Source organism: Pogona vitticeps, chromosome Z (genome assembly GCF_051106095.1).
Source record: "Pogona vitticeps strain Pit_001003342236 chromosome Z, PviZW2.1, whole genome shotgun sequence".
NCBI classification, from domain to species: domain Eukaryota; kingdom Metazoa; phylum Chordata; class Lepidosauria; order Squamata; family Agamidae; genus Pogona; species Pogona vitticeps.
In genome coordinates, this window is record NC_135799.1 from 1,874,100 (window position 1) to 1,888,770 (window position 14,671).

Below are 14,671 nucleotides of genomic sequence, written 5' to 3' on the forward strand. Positions count from 1 at the left end.
GGGTCCAAAGAGGTGGTGGCACGACAGCGATCAAGCGTCCTGGCCACAGTGTCGGGCGATACGGGCTTAAAAGAGTCAAAAGACACCGGGCAAGACGGAGCGCTGGACATCTCAACTCGACTCACTGTATTCAAAAAAGGAGCGAGATCCCGGCGGATGGCCTCCACTTTGGATTTTAAAAATGCTGCAAATTGGTCCAGGGTAAGACTAGGGGGAGGCCTATCTCCCGGGCCAACTCCGGATAGGTCACGTACTATACGGAATAGTTCCGCCTGCTGGTTGGATGCCTCACTTATCCAGTTAGCGAGGTAAGTTCTACTGGCAGCCTTTACCTTAGACTGGTAAAGGTTAGTTGCGACCTTAACAGCTATACGATTGAAAACCGTCGGGTCCTTTCTCCATTTGCGCTCCAGCCGTCTCCTGACCCACTTCGACACCCGAAGATCCTGGTTAAACCAGGGCGCTGGGCGATCTCTGCGGCGGAGAGGGCGTTTAGGTGCGATCGTGTCAACGGCACTAGTCGCGGCGGTGAGCCAGCCGTCAACCAGGGCCTCGACAGGAGCGCCAGCCAGGTCAGCCGTAACCCCTCTCATGGCATCCTGGAATCCAATCGGATCCAGTAGCCTTCGAGGGCGGACCATGACAATAGATCCCTGCTCCCTGCGAGGGGGGAGGGCCATCTTGAGGAAGCATTTTATTAGGTGGTGATCCGACCATGACAAGGGGACCGACTCAAGGTCAGTCACCATCGGTCCACTCTCACTCCCATTGGTGGAAAAAACCAAATCTAATGTATGGCCGCCCACGTGCGTAGGGCCGTTGACATGTTGGGACATGTTCAAGAAGGCCATGGTCTCCAAGAACTCAAGAGCTGGTCCAGCGGGCTCTGCCCCCGCATGCACATTGAAGTCCCCCAAGACCAATAATCTCGGGGAATCCAACAGTGCCACGGAGACAAAGTCCACCAGCTCCGGTAGGGAAGTGGCTGGGTCGTGGGGAGCACGGTAACCCAGCAAGATCCCAATACCGTCCCTGGCCCCGATCCACACGTGGAGAGCCTCAAGACCTGGTTTTACCACCGAGGAGCGCCTAATTACTTCCAGGGTGGATTTATAAACGATGGCGACTCCCCCCCCGACCCTCTAGTCTACCCTGGTGTTGGACAGCATAAACGGGCGGGCAGATGAGAGCTAGAGGGGGGCCCCCCTCTCCACCAATCCATGTTTCGATTATGCAGGCCAGGTCTGCATCTTCCTCCAGAATAAGATCGTAAATTAGCTGGGTTTTGTTAGATACAGACCTGGCGTTCAACAACACCAGCCGTAGAGTAGAGGGTTGGCTGGTCTGACTACCTCGGCACTGGAGGTTGGTCTCCATCTCAGAACAAGGAACAGCCTTTAAACATCTGTCCCTTGTTCTTCTAACACGAGTAGGGAAGGAGCCAACGCCATATCGCCCTCTACCCGTGATGACAGAGATGTTTTGTGGCCCCCCGCTGGGAAGGCGGGCCCTCCAATCCATGACGAGAAGGAAAACTAGAAAGAAGAATAAAAAAAGAACTAATAACTTAATATAATTAAAGAGAAAAAAAGAATTATACAATACAACAATAAACTCAATACATCAATAAAACATGTAAACAACAGTATCAAACTTAATAATAATTAAGATAAGTAATCAAAAATAATAAACAATAAAAACAAAAATAATAATAACATAATAAAATAAAATAATAAAAATATTAATCACAAAAACTAAATAATTAACCCCCACAAATAATAACTGGGAAAAAACATTAATAACAATGAAACAATTACAATAGGCATCAATTATAGTTATATCCAAATTAGAGAAATTCCATAAAATTCAAATTATACAGTTTAAATAAATATAATATTGAAATTTAAAATATGCATTTACTTCAAATGGATTAAACAAAAAATAGAATGGGGCAAGCTAATGACAATAAACAAAGTAAAACAAAATAAGACAAAAAGCAACAAAATTAATATAGTGAAAAAGCAGAGAAAATAAACCCAAGCTTCTCCCCCCATATAATTAGTCCTGTCTTGCAGCACCCTAACAGCAGGTCTTATTTTCCTCAGAGTGGTTGTTGGGTATGAGTTCAAATTCATGGGGGCAACAACCCCTACCCAGACAGTCAGAGGTAGAGCTTGATATAGCATTGCAAGGAGGGAGAACAGGAAGAGAGCCACTGAAGACATGATACCTGTGCTGGCTCTCTCGGCGTTATAGGGTCGAAAGGGGAATTCCTTTCAGGGTCTGCTGCTGTAAACTGGGCTTCTCTGGCCATAAATAATAGGAAAGAGTCACAGTTCCATCTGGCTCTCCAAGAGGCCCTGAGAGAGAACACAGCCAGCCGGTATCAGATTTCACAGGCTTCAGTTAGTCTCTCAGTCTCTCAGATTCCTAAGCACAGGCTCACCCAACTCCTTCCAACGGTGTCCACGGCCTCCAGGGCTCTAGCTCTCGAACCGGCAGGCTCTTCTAGACCCTTCCATGCTGGGCCTTAGTCTCCCAAGGCCCCCAGCGCCAGGCCCACCAAGCACGATGGTTTTCCAAGGGCTTAAGCTCTTCCAGCCCCCTCAGAACGAAAGGCAAGCTCTTCCAACCCCCGCAGCCACAGCACAAGCTCCCGGGACGCCAAACTCTGCCTCCCTGACAAGCCAGGCCAAGGTCAGGTCTTCCCCTCCGCCTCCTCCAGCTCTCTCGGCAACCTCCGAGCAGTCCCAGCAACGCAGGAACCAGAAGAGAAGCTCAGGAACCAGGAGAGAAACTCAGAAAACAGAAAGAGATTATAAGCTAAAAATAAACTGAGTTGGCTAAATGAAGTAAAAATAAGATAGGTGAAGTGAAAATAAAATGAGTGAAGCAGAAAGCAACCAAAAAGAGAAAAGGGAAAGAAAAGACTAGACCGAAGTGGTGGAGAGAAAAGACTCCTACCAGCTATCGGTCCGCCATCTTGTATTTAAAACCTTGTATTTAAATTCCGACTAAAGCTCTTTCCACATTCCATGCATTTATGTGGTTTCTCCCCCGTGTGGATCCTTTGATGTCTCCTAAGCTGACCACTCTGACTAAAGCTCTTTCCACATTCCATGCATTTATGTGGTTTCTCCCCAGTGTGGGTCCTTTGATGTCTCCTAAGCTGACCACTCTGACTAAAGCTCTTTCCACATTCCATGCATTTATGTGGTTTCTCCCCAGTGTGGGTCCTTTGATGTACCCTGAGCTGACCACTTGAAAGAAAGCTCTTTCCACATTCCATGCATTTATGTGGTTTCTCCCCAGTGTGGGTCCTTTGATGTCTCCCAAGCTGACCATTCTCACAAAAGCTCTTTCCACATTCCATGCATTTATGTGGTTTCTCCCAAGTGTGGGTCCTTTGATGTACCCTAAGATGACCACTCTGACTAAAGCTCTTTCCACATTCCATGCATTCATGTGGTTTCTCCCCAGTGTGGGTCCTTTGATGTCTCCTAAGCTGACCACTCTGACTAAAGCTCTTTCCACATTCCATGCATTTATGTGGTTTCTCCCCAGTGTGGGTCCTTTGATGTACCCTGAGCTGACCACTTGAAAGAAAGCTCTTTCCACATTCCATGCATTTATGTGGTTTCTCCCCAGTGTGGGTCCTTTGATGTACCCTAAGATGACTATTGTGACTAAAGCTCTTTCCACATTCCATGCATTTATGTAGTTTCTCCCCAGTGTGGGTCCTTTGATGTCTACTCAGGTCACCACTCTGACTAAAGCTCTTTCCACATTCCATGCATTTATGTGGTTTCTCCCCAGTGTGGGTCCTTTGATGTACCCTAAGATGACCACTCTGACTAAAGCTCTTTCCACATTCCATGCATTTATGTGGTTTCTCCCCAGTGTGGGTCCTTTGATGTACCCTAAGCTGACCACTCTGACCAAAGCTCTTTCCACATTCCATGCATTTATGTGGTTTCTCCCCAGTGTGGGTCCTTTGATGTACCCTAAGATGACTATTGTGACTAAAGCTCTTTCCACATTCCATGCATTTATGTGGTTTCTCCCCAGTGTGGGTCCTTTGATGTAATCTAAGGTCACCATTCCGACTAAAGCTCTTTCCACATTCCATGCATTTATGTGGTTTCTCCCCAGTGTGGGTCCTTTGATGTAATCTAAGGTCACCATTCCGACTAAAGCTCTTTCCACATTCCATGCATTTATGTGGTTTCTCCCCAGTGTGGGTCCTTTGATGTACCCTAAGATGACCACTCTGACTAAAGCTCTTTCCACATTCCATGCATTTATGTGGTTTCTCCCCAGTGTGGGTCCTTTGATGTACCCTAAGATGACTATTGTGACTAAAGCTCTTTCCACATTCCATGCATTTATGTAGTTTCTCGCCAGTGTGGGTCCTTTGATGTAATCTAAGATGACTATTGTGACTAAAGCTCTTTCCACATTCCATGCATTTATGTGGTTTCTCCGTAGTGTGGTTCCTTTGATGTCTCCTAAGCTGACCATTCTCACCAAAGCTCTTTCCCAATTCCATGCATTTATGTGGTTTCTCCCCAGTGTGGGTCCTTTGATGTCTCCTAAGATGACCACTCTGACTAAAGCTCTTTCCACATTCCATGCATTTATGTGGTTTCTCCCCAGTGTGGGTCCTTTGATGTACCCTGAGCTGACCACTTGAAAGAAAGCTCTTTCCACATTCCATGCATTTATGTAGTTTCTCCCCAGTGTGGGTCCTTTGATGTAATCTAAGATGACTATTGTGACTAAAGCTCTTTCCACATTCCATGCATTTATGTGGTTTCTCCCTAGTGTGGGTCCTTTGATGTCTCCTAAGCTGACCATTCTCACCAAAGCTCTTTCCACATTCCATGCATTTATGTGGTTTCTCCCCAGTGTGGGTCCTTTGATGTCTCCTAAGATGACCACTCTGACTAAATCTCTTTCCACATCCCATGCATTTATGTGGCTTCTCCCCAGTGTGGGTCCTTTGATGTACCCTAAGATGACCACTCTGACTAAAGCTCTTTCCACATCCCATGCATTTATGTGGTTTCTCCCCAGTGTGGGTCCTTTGATGTAATCTAAGGTCACCATGCCAACTAAAGCTCTTTCCACATTCCATGCATTTATGTGGTTTCTCCCCAGTGTGGGTCCTTTGATGTCTCCTAAGCTGACCATTCTCACCAAAGCTGTTTCCACATTCCATGCATTTATGTGGTTTCTCCCAAGTGTGGGTCCTTTGATGTACCCTAAGATGACCACTCTGACTAAAGCTCTTTCCACATTCCATGCATTTATGTGGTTTCTCCCCAGTGTGGGTCCTTTGATGTAATCTAAGGTCACCATTCCGACTAAAGCTCTTTCCACATTCCATGCATTTATGTGGTTTCTCCCCAGTGTGGGTCCTTTGATGTCTCCCAAGCTGACCATTCTCACAAAAGCTCTTTCCACATTCCATGCATTTATGTGGTTTCTCCCAAGTGTGAGTCCTTTGATGTACCCTAAGATGACCACTCTGACTAAAGCTCTTTCCACATTCCATGCATTTATGTGGTTTCTCCCCAGTGTGGGTCCTTTGATGTCTCCTAAGCTGACCACTCTGACCAAAGCTCTTTCCACATTCCATGCATTTATGTGGTTTCTCCCCGGTGTGGGTCCTTTGATGTACCCTAAGATGACTATTGTGACTAAAGCTCTTTCCACATTCCATGCATTTATGTGGTTTCTCCCCAGTGTGGGTCCTTTGATGTCTCCCAAGCTGACCATTCTCACAAAAGCTCTTTCCACATTCCATGCATTTATGTGGTTTCTCCCAAGTGTGGGTCCTTTGATGTACCCTAAGATGACCACTCTGACTAAAGCTCTTTCCACATTCCATGCATTTATGTGGTTTCTCCCCAGTGTGGGTCCTTTGATGTCTCCTAAGCTGACCACTCTGACCAAAGCTCTTTCCACATTCCATGCATTTATGTGGTTTCTCCCCGGTGTGGGTCCTTTGATGTACCCTAAGATGACTATTGTGACTAAAGCTCTTTCCACATTCCATGCATTTATGTGGTTTCTCCCCAGTGTGGGTCCTTTGATGTCTCCCAAGCTGACCATTCTCACAAAAGCTCTTTCCACATTCCATGCATTTATGTGGTTTCTCCCCAGTGTGGGTCCTTTGATGTACCCTAAGATGACCACTCTGACTAAAGCTCTTTCCACATTCCATGCATTTATGTGGTTTCTCCCCAGTGTGGGTCCTTTGATGTCTCCCAAGTTGACCATTCTCACAAAAGCTCTTTCCACATTCCATGCATTTGTACAGTTTCTTCCCTGTGTGAGTTTGATGTGAACGCAGATTTCTTCTCCTGCTGAAACTGTTTTCACATTCCATGTTTTTGTATGATTTCTCCCCAGGGTGAGTTCTTTAATCTGAACTAGCGGCACTGGTCTGAAGCTGTCTTCACACTTCAGGAGTTTAAGCCATTTCTCTTTTAGCTCATGGGTTTTTCCAAGCTTTTCTTCCTGGCTTCACCCTTGACTCTTTTCAGGGCCAGAAGAAGTGGCTCTGTATAATTCTGGCCATCGAGTTTGTTACCTTGTAGAGAACAAAGAAGATATTTTGAGAATATAGCACAGAGCAGAAACTAACTGGAGGTCAAACCAAAGAGTTTCGTTTGTCTTTGACTCCTTTGAAAGGCATATGTCTCCTGAAGGCTTTACAGGCAACATTTGAAAAATTAGCCGTATTGTACAAACAGCATGGACTCACCTTGCCTGAACTGATACTTCCAAAGGGACAGGGATGGGAAAATATATTGTAGTTGATTAATATTAACCACTATCTGAAATAATATTAATCATGGGCCATCAAGTCAATTCTGACTGATGGCAGCCCTTTTTTTGGGGGGGGGGGTTTTCTAGGTAGAGAATACTCAAAAGTCATTCCCCATTCCCTGATTCTGGGACCCTGCAGTTTCCCAAGGGCCACACAGGCTGACCTTACCCATGGGAGACACAGCAGTGAACCTCTGGTTCTGCAACCAAATATTTAAACCACAGAACTATCCAACCAGCTTACTCAGAAATACAAGGATAGGATTTGATTAGAATTGAGGTTTTACAGGAAACGTTCCATGGTTTACTTGCAAATTTCCTCCACAGTACAGTACAGTGGTGCCTTGCTTAACGGGTGCCCCGTTTAATGACGAAATCGCATAGCAATTAACTTTTTGTGATCGCTTTGCAATGTTCCCTATGGGGAAAAATCACTTTGTGATGATCGGTACCCTGTTTCGCTTACCGATCATTGCAAAGTGATGATTTTTTACCAGCTGATCGCCTGAGGCCCGACTGAAATGGATCCAGGGCATCTGTTTCATCCAGGAGCGCCTGAAGCTGATCGGCCACCACCCTCTCGACCACCTTGCTTAGGAAAGAAACATTGGCGATGGGCCTATAGTTCCCAATTTCCTCCGCCACCAAACTGGGTTTCTTCCTAATGGGCCTAATGAGTGTCTCCTTCAGGGCAGATGGAAATCTGCCCTCAAGGAAAGACCCATTAATTATAGCCGTGGCCCATTCCGTTGTTGAAGGCCTGGCTGATTTGATTAGCCAGGCCGGGCAAGGGTCCAAGGAGGAGGAGGTGGCACGACAGCGATCAAGCACCCTGGCCACAGAGTCAGGCGTGACAGGCTGAAAGGAGTCAAGAATCACCGGGCAAGGTGGAGCGCTGGACATCTCTGCTCGACTCACTGTATTCAAAAAAGGGGAGAGGTCCCGGCGGATGGCCTCCACTTTTGATTTTAAAAATGCTGCAAATTGGTCCGGTGAAAAACTAGGGGGAGGCCCATCACCCAGACCAACTCCGGATAGGTCGTGTACTATATGGAATAACTCCGCCTGCTGGTTGGACGCTTCGCTTATCCGGTTAGCGAAGTATGCTCGACTGGCAGCCTTTACCTTGGCCAGATAAAGGTTAGTAGTGACCTTAACATCTATCCAATTAAAATCCGTCGGGTCCTTTCTCCATTTGCGCTCTAGCCATCTCCTGACCCGCTTCAACGCCTGGAGATCCTGGTTAAACCAGGGCGCCGGGCGGTCTCTATGGCAGAGAGGGCATTTAGGAGCGATCATGTCTACAGCCCTAGCTGCGGCTGAGAACCAACCGTCAACCAGAGCATCGACAGGAGCGCCAGCCAGTTCAGCCGTGACACCTCTCATGGCATCCTGGAATCCAACCGGATCCAGTAGCCTTCGAAGGCAGACCATGACAATAGGTCCATGCTCCCTGCGAGGGGGGAGAGCCATTTTGAGGATGCATTTTATTAGGTGATGGTCCGACCATGACAAGGGTACTTACTCGAGGTCAGACACCATCGGACCACTCTCACTCCCATTAGTGGAAAAAAACAGGTCAAGTGTGTGGCTGCCCACGTGGGTGGGGCCGTTGATATGCTGGAACATGTTCAAGAAGGCCATGGTCTCCAAGAACTCAAGAGCTGGCCCGGAGGTCTCTGCCCCCGCATGCACATTGAAATCCCCCAAAACCAATAGCCCTGGGGAATCCAACAGTGCCACGGAGACAAAGTCCACCAGCTACAGTAGGGAAATGGCTGGGTCGCGGGGAGCACGATAGCCCAGCAAGATCCCAATACCATCCCTGGCCCCAACCGACACGTGGAGGGCCTCAAGACCCGGTTTTACCACTGAGGAGCGCCTAGTGACCTCAGGTTGGATTTATAGACAATGGCAACTCCCCCCCCGACCCTCCAGTCTACCCTGGACAGCATAACCGGGCGGACAGAGGAGTGCTAGGGGAGGGCCCCTTTCTCCGCCAATCCATGTTTCGGTTATTCATGCCAGGTCTGCATCCTGCTCCAAGATAAGATCATAAATTACTTGGGCCTTGTTGGATACAGACCTGGCATTCAACAACACCAGGAGCAGAGTGGATGGACGACTGGACTGGCTACCTCGATACTGGGGGTTGGACACCGTCTCAGAACAATGAACAGGTTTTAAGCATCTATCCGTTGTTCTAACACGAGCAGGGACGGGGCCAATGCCATATCTTCCCCTACCCGTGACCACAGAGATGTTTTGGGGCCCCTCGCTTGGAGGGCAGGCCTTCCATTCCATGACCGAACGAAGGGGGAGAAGGGGAAGAGAAAGAGAACCAAGAGAGGGAGAAATAAGAGAAAGGGGAGGGGAAAAACCTGTAACTTAATATAAACAGATCAAATAATAAAGTCTTCAACATACTCACATAGGAGTGGTTGTTTGACCAGATATTTATTTATTTATTTATTTGATTGATTTGGTTTATATCCCATCCATCTGGTATATTATACTACTCTGGGCAGCTATAGATAGGTGGGGTAGAAATAAAATAAAATAAATAAATAATAAAAAATAGGAAAGCTGAAGAAACAAACTACGTGTAGGTCAGCCAGACCCCTGAAGGGGCTGAAGTCTGTATAAAAGAAGCTCAGGTAGGAGCATTTGTTGCTGCACCTTTGCTTAAGGGCGGTCAGGCTGACAGTGGGTTCGTGAGCAAACAGTCATTACATGCTCTGTACACACTGTTATGCTGAAGTTAAGCTATTTAAGTTAAATGTTTAAATACAAAGTATTTTTATAATTAGGGATGTGGTGGCGCTGTGGGCTAAACCGCAGAAGCCTGTGCTGCAGGGTCAGAAGACCAGCAGTCGTCAGATCGAATCCACACGACGGAGTGAGCGCCCGTCGCCTGTCCCAGCTCCCGCCAACCTAGCGGTTCGAAAGCATGCAAATGCAAGTAGATAAATAGGGACCACCTCGGTGGGAAGGTAACAGCGTTCTGTGTCTAAGTCGCACTGGCCATGTGACCACGGAAGATTGTCTTCGGACAAACGTTGGCTCTATGGCTTGGAAACGGGGATGAGCACCACCCCCTAGAGTCGAACACGACTGGACAAAAATTGTCAAGGGGAACCTTTACCTTTACCTTTACCTATTTTTATAATTACATTTGCCTGTCATAGGTTTTTGCATCCGGAGAGAAAGACAAAGCACGGAGTTTCTGTCAGCTCTCTCTCATTCCTTCCAGAGGGGCAACATCTATGCTTCCATCAAGGCCACTGTTTGTGTCCACGTATCAAAAGTTTTCTTGACATTTTACAACATAAACATATATTAGACAAAACGGAGAAAGATATGATGGAAATATGGAAGATAATTTGTAAGAGAGGGTAGTAAGGAAAGCCTAATTTGATGTACTATGTAATGTGTGACAAAGGGTTACTACGTAAAAGTATTTTTTCTTTACGATGAAACCAATAAAGAAAGATTTGACAGACTGGCAAAACATAATTACCAGATTTTGAAATGGAGATGAAAAAGCAAGGATTAATAAAAAGTACTGGTATTAATATCAGAAACAAGGAGGATTAGATTGACCAAGGAGCAGGGAACTAGCACCTCATGGGATTTGGAGACTCTCCCTCTCTCTTTTTTAATATACATTTTATTAGTTTTTCAATCTATCTATATTATTTATGCTTGTCAAGCATCGTGTTACATACTTGCTTACAATTATTTATTTTTTACATCAGAATATCTTCCCGGTTGTCCCCCGAAGTTCCAAACATCTTTTAAACATTCAAACCATTCATGTACAAGTTTTAATATATAGTATGACTACTATCATAATATTTCTCTCATATTATATAATATTCTCAATATCCTCTGATGACATTCTCATTGAAAATGGTCCCACATCCATGGCCCAGTGTGATTTCTCTTTTCTCATTTGGTATTTCTGTATCTCTAAGCATTCTACCATCTTTCATATCCTCTGAATCTATTTTATACATATGGTTTATGTCCACTAATTCTTTGTGTACTTGGTCTATCTTCAATGGACCTTCCAGGCTTTTTTTGGTTATTTTTGCTGTTGTTATCTCTTTATCTTCCCTTGGTACTCTCCTCTCATGCTCCTGCTTTGATTGGCATACATCATCTGGAATATTCTCATTTCCTCCTTCATTGTTCCGTTGTTTGTAAACTGTCCTTCTCCTGATGTTGATAAAATAGTTTTGCTTCTTGATAGTGGGATCTCACTGTTACTAATATTGTTTGAAGAGTAGATTTTATTTCATTCCAAAATTCTCCTTGTTGTGCCATTCTGTTCCTGCTATACACAGATATTCAAAGTCCCCTGAGTCATTTCAAAAGGTCTGCTTGGCTAGGTAGGCCCGAACCAATTTCGGACCCCCAAATACCAGGGTACAATATTTGTATCCGTGGCCTGATGGCCTAACTTCACAGATTTAGGAATGTCCAAGGAACAGTTTTTAAAAAGTCCATTTTAGGGTTAATTCCCCCAGCCAGGAGCAAGAAGAAAAAAAAATCAAGAAGAAGCAAACAGATTCTCAGACTTAAACAATAGCTGAATGTTCAAGGCCACCTCTCCTGGGATCCATGCCAAACAAGTTTCCGTAATCAAAACAATGTCCGGACTTTGCTAGCAGGAGAATTCTCTTAAGCTTATAACACAAAATTGTAATATTCTTGAAGTATATTTTTAAAAATGTTATTTTCTTCAGCTATCCCTCTCACCAGATTTTTTGCCGCTTTTATAAGTTACTGAGATAAGATAGCAATTCTTCCTCCCCCCTATATATAGAAATTATTTCTTCCAGGGGTACGTAGGCAATTATTTGTAAAGAAATATCTCACCCGATGGAAAACAGCGATGCCAGATGCTGGTGTTGCTTCTCATGGCTGGCTGCCAGCGACTTGCAAGCCAGCCGAAGCTGCTTGTTTCTGCCCGTTGGCTGATTAGGGAGTTTCCTGGATCAAATGGGGTGGCCGCCCCCCCCATGATCAACAGGCTTCCCCCCCAGTTCACCACCCCTCCAGGGTGGTTCCGACACCCTATGGTGTCCCAAACAGGGTCAGAATTCAGCCCAGAGGGACAGAGCTCTGTCCTCCTCCTGCTGTCTCGTCGCAACATCAAGCCGGAAGTCGAGACTCTCCCTCTCTTAATGCAGCCTAAATAGCACTGGCCTTTTTTGCAGCCACATCACACTTTTTGCTCATCTTGTGATCTAAGATGATTCCAAGGTCCTTCCCGCTCCTAATAATGCTGAGCCAGGTATCCCCCATTTTGTAATGGTGGGAAATAGTACGGGAAACCATGGAACCCAGAGACACTCCAGAGGCCAAGAGGTAGAGCAGGACTCCCTCAGCATCACTACCATTCACAGAGCGAAATCCCACAAGGGGAAATCCCAGAAGCTGACAGTCTGACAGTCCACCGCTTCTCTCCCAAACCCAAGGCAAAGGTCAGGGCTGTTTTTCACCAAGTGTGGATGGCAGGGAGCAGAAGAGAGGGTGTCCTGGGTAGACCATCTTCACTGCTCCCAGTCCTGCTGTCAATATTCAGGCTGCCCTTTCCTATGGGAAGCCTGGCAACTTTTTCTCCTGCTGGCAACACATTGGACCTTTTTTTTTTGAATCACAGCTACAGAGGTACAATATCCCACATTCACACTGTCAGGTTATATAAAATAAGCCAAATAAAACAGAACCTGAATTTTACAGCCATGAACACTTGGCACAGAGATCACGTACAAAGTGTCAGCAGGTGTGCCCGACAAGGACACGGGAATACACATCTTAAGGATGATGATCATGTCAGGCCTCTGACAACTGACTGGACAGTGTGGGATAGTCTATATGGCCACCAGGTAATGACGTCTTTCTCTTGGCTCATGTAGAGGGTTGTGGAGTGTTACGCTGTTGCTGCTGTATATAAATGGCAATAGACTAGAAGTCTGCCTGATTTTCTTGACTGCTGGGACTGGAACAGCCGCTCAGAGTGGTATTGACCTACCAGATGGGCGGGATACAAATCAAATAAATAAAAATAAAAAATAATGTGTAGCCTTTATAATTAAAATTGTAAACCGCCCGGAGAGTGCTTGTAGCGCTATGGGGCGGTATATAAGTCCAATAAATAAATAAATAAATAAATAAATAAATAAATAAATAAACAAGGAGCTTCGGCAACAGGCGCTGCTAAAAAACTGTGCCACTCCGACATAAACACTATTGAGGCTGATGAAGAGTTCTGGAGGTCTCCAAAGCTTACACACCAGACTGGAATTTCACAGTTGGCCCCAATGAAGGAAAGCTCACCCACCCGACCACCAAACCCCGTGTGCACGGAACAGACCTCCTCAGCCTTTGCTTTTTCATTTACTTTCTTCCCAAAGTAAAGATCACTTGGAATTTACAAGATGAAATTAAAATGAATTTGGATAGGTTGAGGAACGAGATAAGTCAAAAGATAAAGGAATATAAAATGAAACATTTTGTGGTTTTGCTCTCCTCCATCTTTCCCTCTCCAAGAATCCCCACATGCAGGAGTGAATTCTTCACTTCACCCTCTTGGATCCCAAAAGAGGAAAGGAGAAATTCCAAGGAGGCCCCATGCTAGCCTGTCCAGGGTTGGAATCTTACCAACAGCACCTGCTCTTGGTGACCACAGGGTTGAGCCAAGCAGGACTGGGAACCAAAAAAACTCTGCACATGTTCATAGAGGCACTGCTGCAGACAGTAAAACTGGGACCCACACAAGCCGGGTTCGAACCCACACTCAGCCATAGAACTGAGAGTGTGTGCTTCCTTTCACAAACCAGAGGTCTCCAGAACGGGGCGACAGAAGGAAATTGACAGAAGAGACTCAAAGTGAACCTCAGAATATGGGGATTTCACACCAACTCGGTCTCCTTTGCACTGTCACGCCCCATCTCGGTGTCCCCTTTTGCCCTCACCAGGCACCATGGAAGGTCTGGTAGAAGGTGTTCTCCAAATGCTCCTGATGCTTCCTGCAATTGGGCTAAAATTCTCTGAAATACTGATGTAATTCAGTATTAGCAGCGTGCTAATCATAGGATTACTGTTTAATAAATAAACAAACACAGGGGTGCTTCTGGTCCCAAAGAATGAAATTGATCTCACCTGTCATTCAAGTTTTTGGGGGGCTTCGGAGTTTGATTCTTGTCTTTTCATCCAGAGCAATGCCGGAGAGCATCAGCTGAGTCTCACCTCGTCCTTGGGAGAGAAAAATAAAAACAAATAATTCTGGAGCCTTCTCAGATGGATAAAACCAAAAACTTACCCTTAGCATAGAAGCCTTTGTCTTTTTGACAATCTGGAGAATTCAATTCTTTAAAAAATACCTCCAGTTTATGAATTGGGGGGGGGGGGGATTGTGTGCTCCTATACCTACAATTCCAAAAGCCAGGAAATAGCCCAAAAATGCTGCACAATCTCGTGCCCGCCTTGCCAGCAGGAAAAAGGAGGCCAAGCCAGACAGAGCAAAGGGTGGCTGAAGGTTGGCAACCACCCAAGGCAGCCGTCCAGGGGGTCTACAGCAGGGGGTCCCCCCCCAACCTTGGGCCTCCGGATGTTCTTGGTACTTCCGCTCCCAGAAATCCTGGCCAGCATAGACGATGGTGAAGGCTTCTGGGAGTTACAGTCCAAGAACCTCTGGAGGCCCAAGGTTGGGGACCCCTGGACTCTGTGGGAGACCCTCTTCTGCTCTTTGCCCTTCACAGCCCTGACCATGGCTTTGTGTCTGGGGGAGGAGTGGTCACTTGATGAAAAAGGGGAGTCAGAT

At 46.0% G+C, this 14,671-nt stretch overlaps 2 protein-coding genes and 1 pseudogene across 4 annotated transcripts in view; 1 reads left to right on the forward strand and 2 right to left on the reverse strand.

The window, feature by feature from the left end:
* LOC140702929 (uncharacterized) overlaps positions 1 to 14,671 on the forward strand; it is a 547,856-nt pseudogene that overhangs the window by 150,640 nt on the left and 382,545 nt on the right. The window lies entirely within an intron of this gene.
* LOC140702944 (uncharacterized) overlaps positions 1 to 14,671 on the reverse strand; it is a 540,061-nt gene that overhangs the window by 126,461 nt on the left and 398,929 nt on the right. The window lies entirely within an intron of this gene.
* The window catches only part of LOC140702905 (uncharacterized), a 43,140-nt gene continuing 30,022 nt past the window's right edge, over positions 1,554 to 14,671 (reverse strand). The window contains exon 4 of the mRNA XM_078382596.1: positions 1,554 to 6,188. Coding sequence (XP_078238722.1) covers positions 2,990 to 6,188 — 3,199 coding nt within the window. The 3' untranslated portion in view covers positions 1,554 to 2,989. The remainder of the gene's footprint in view (positions 6,189 to 14,671) is intronic.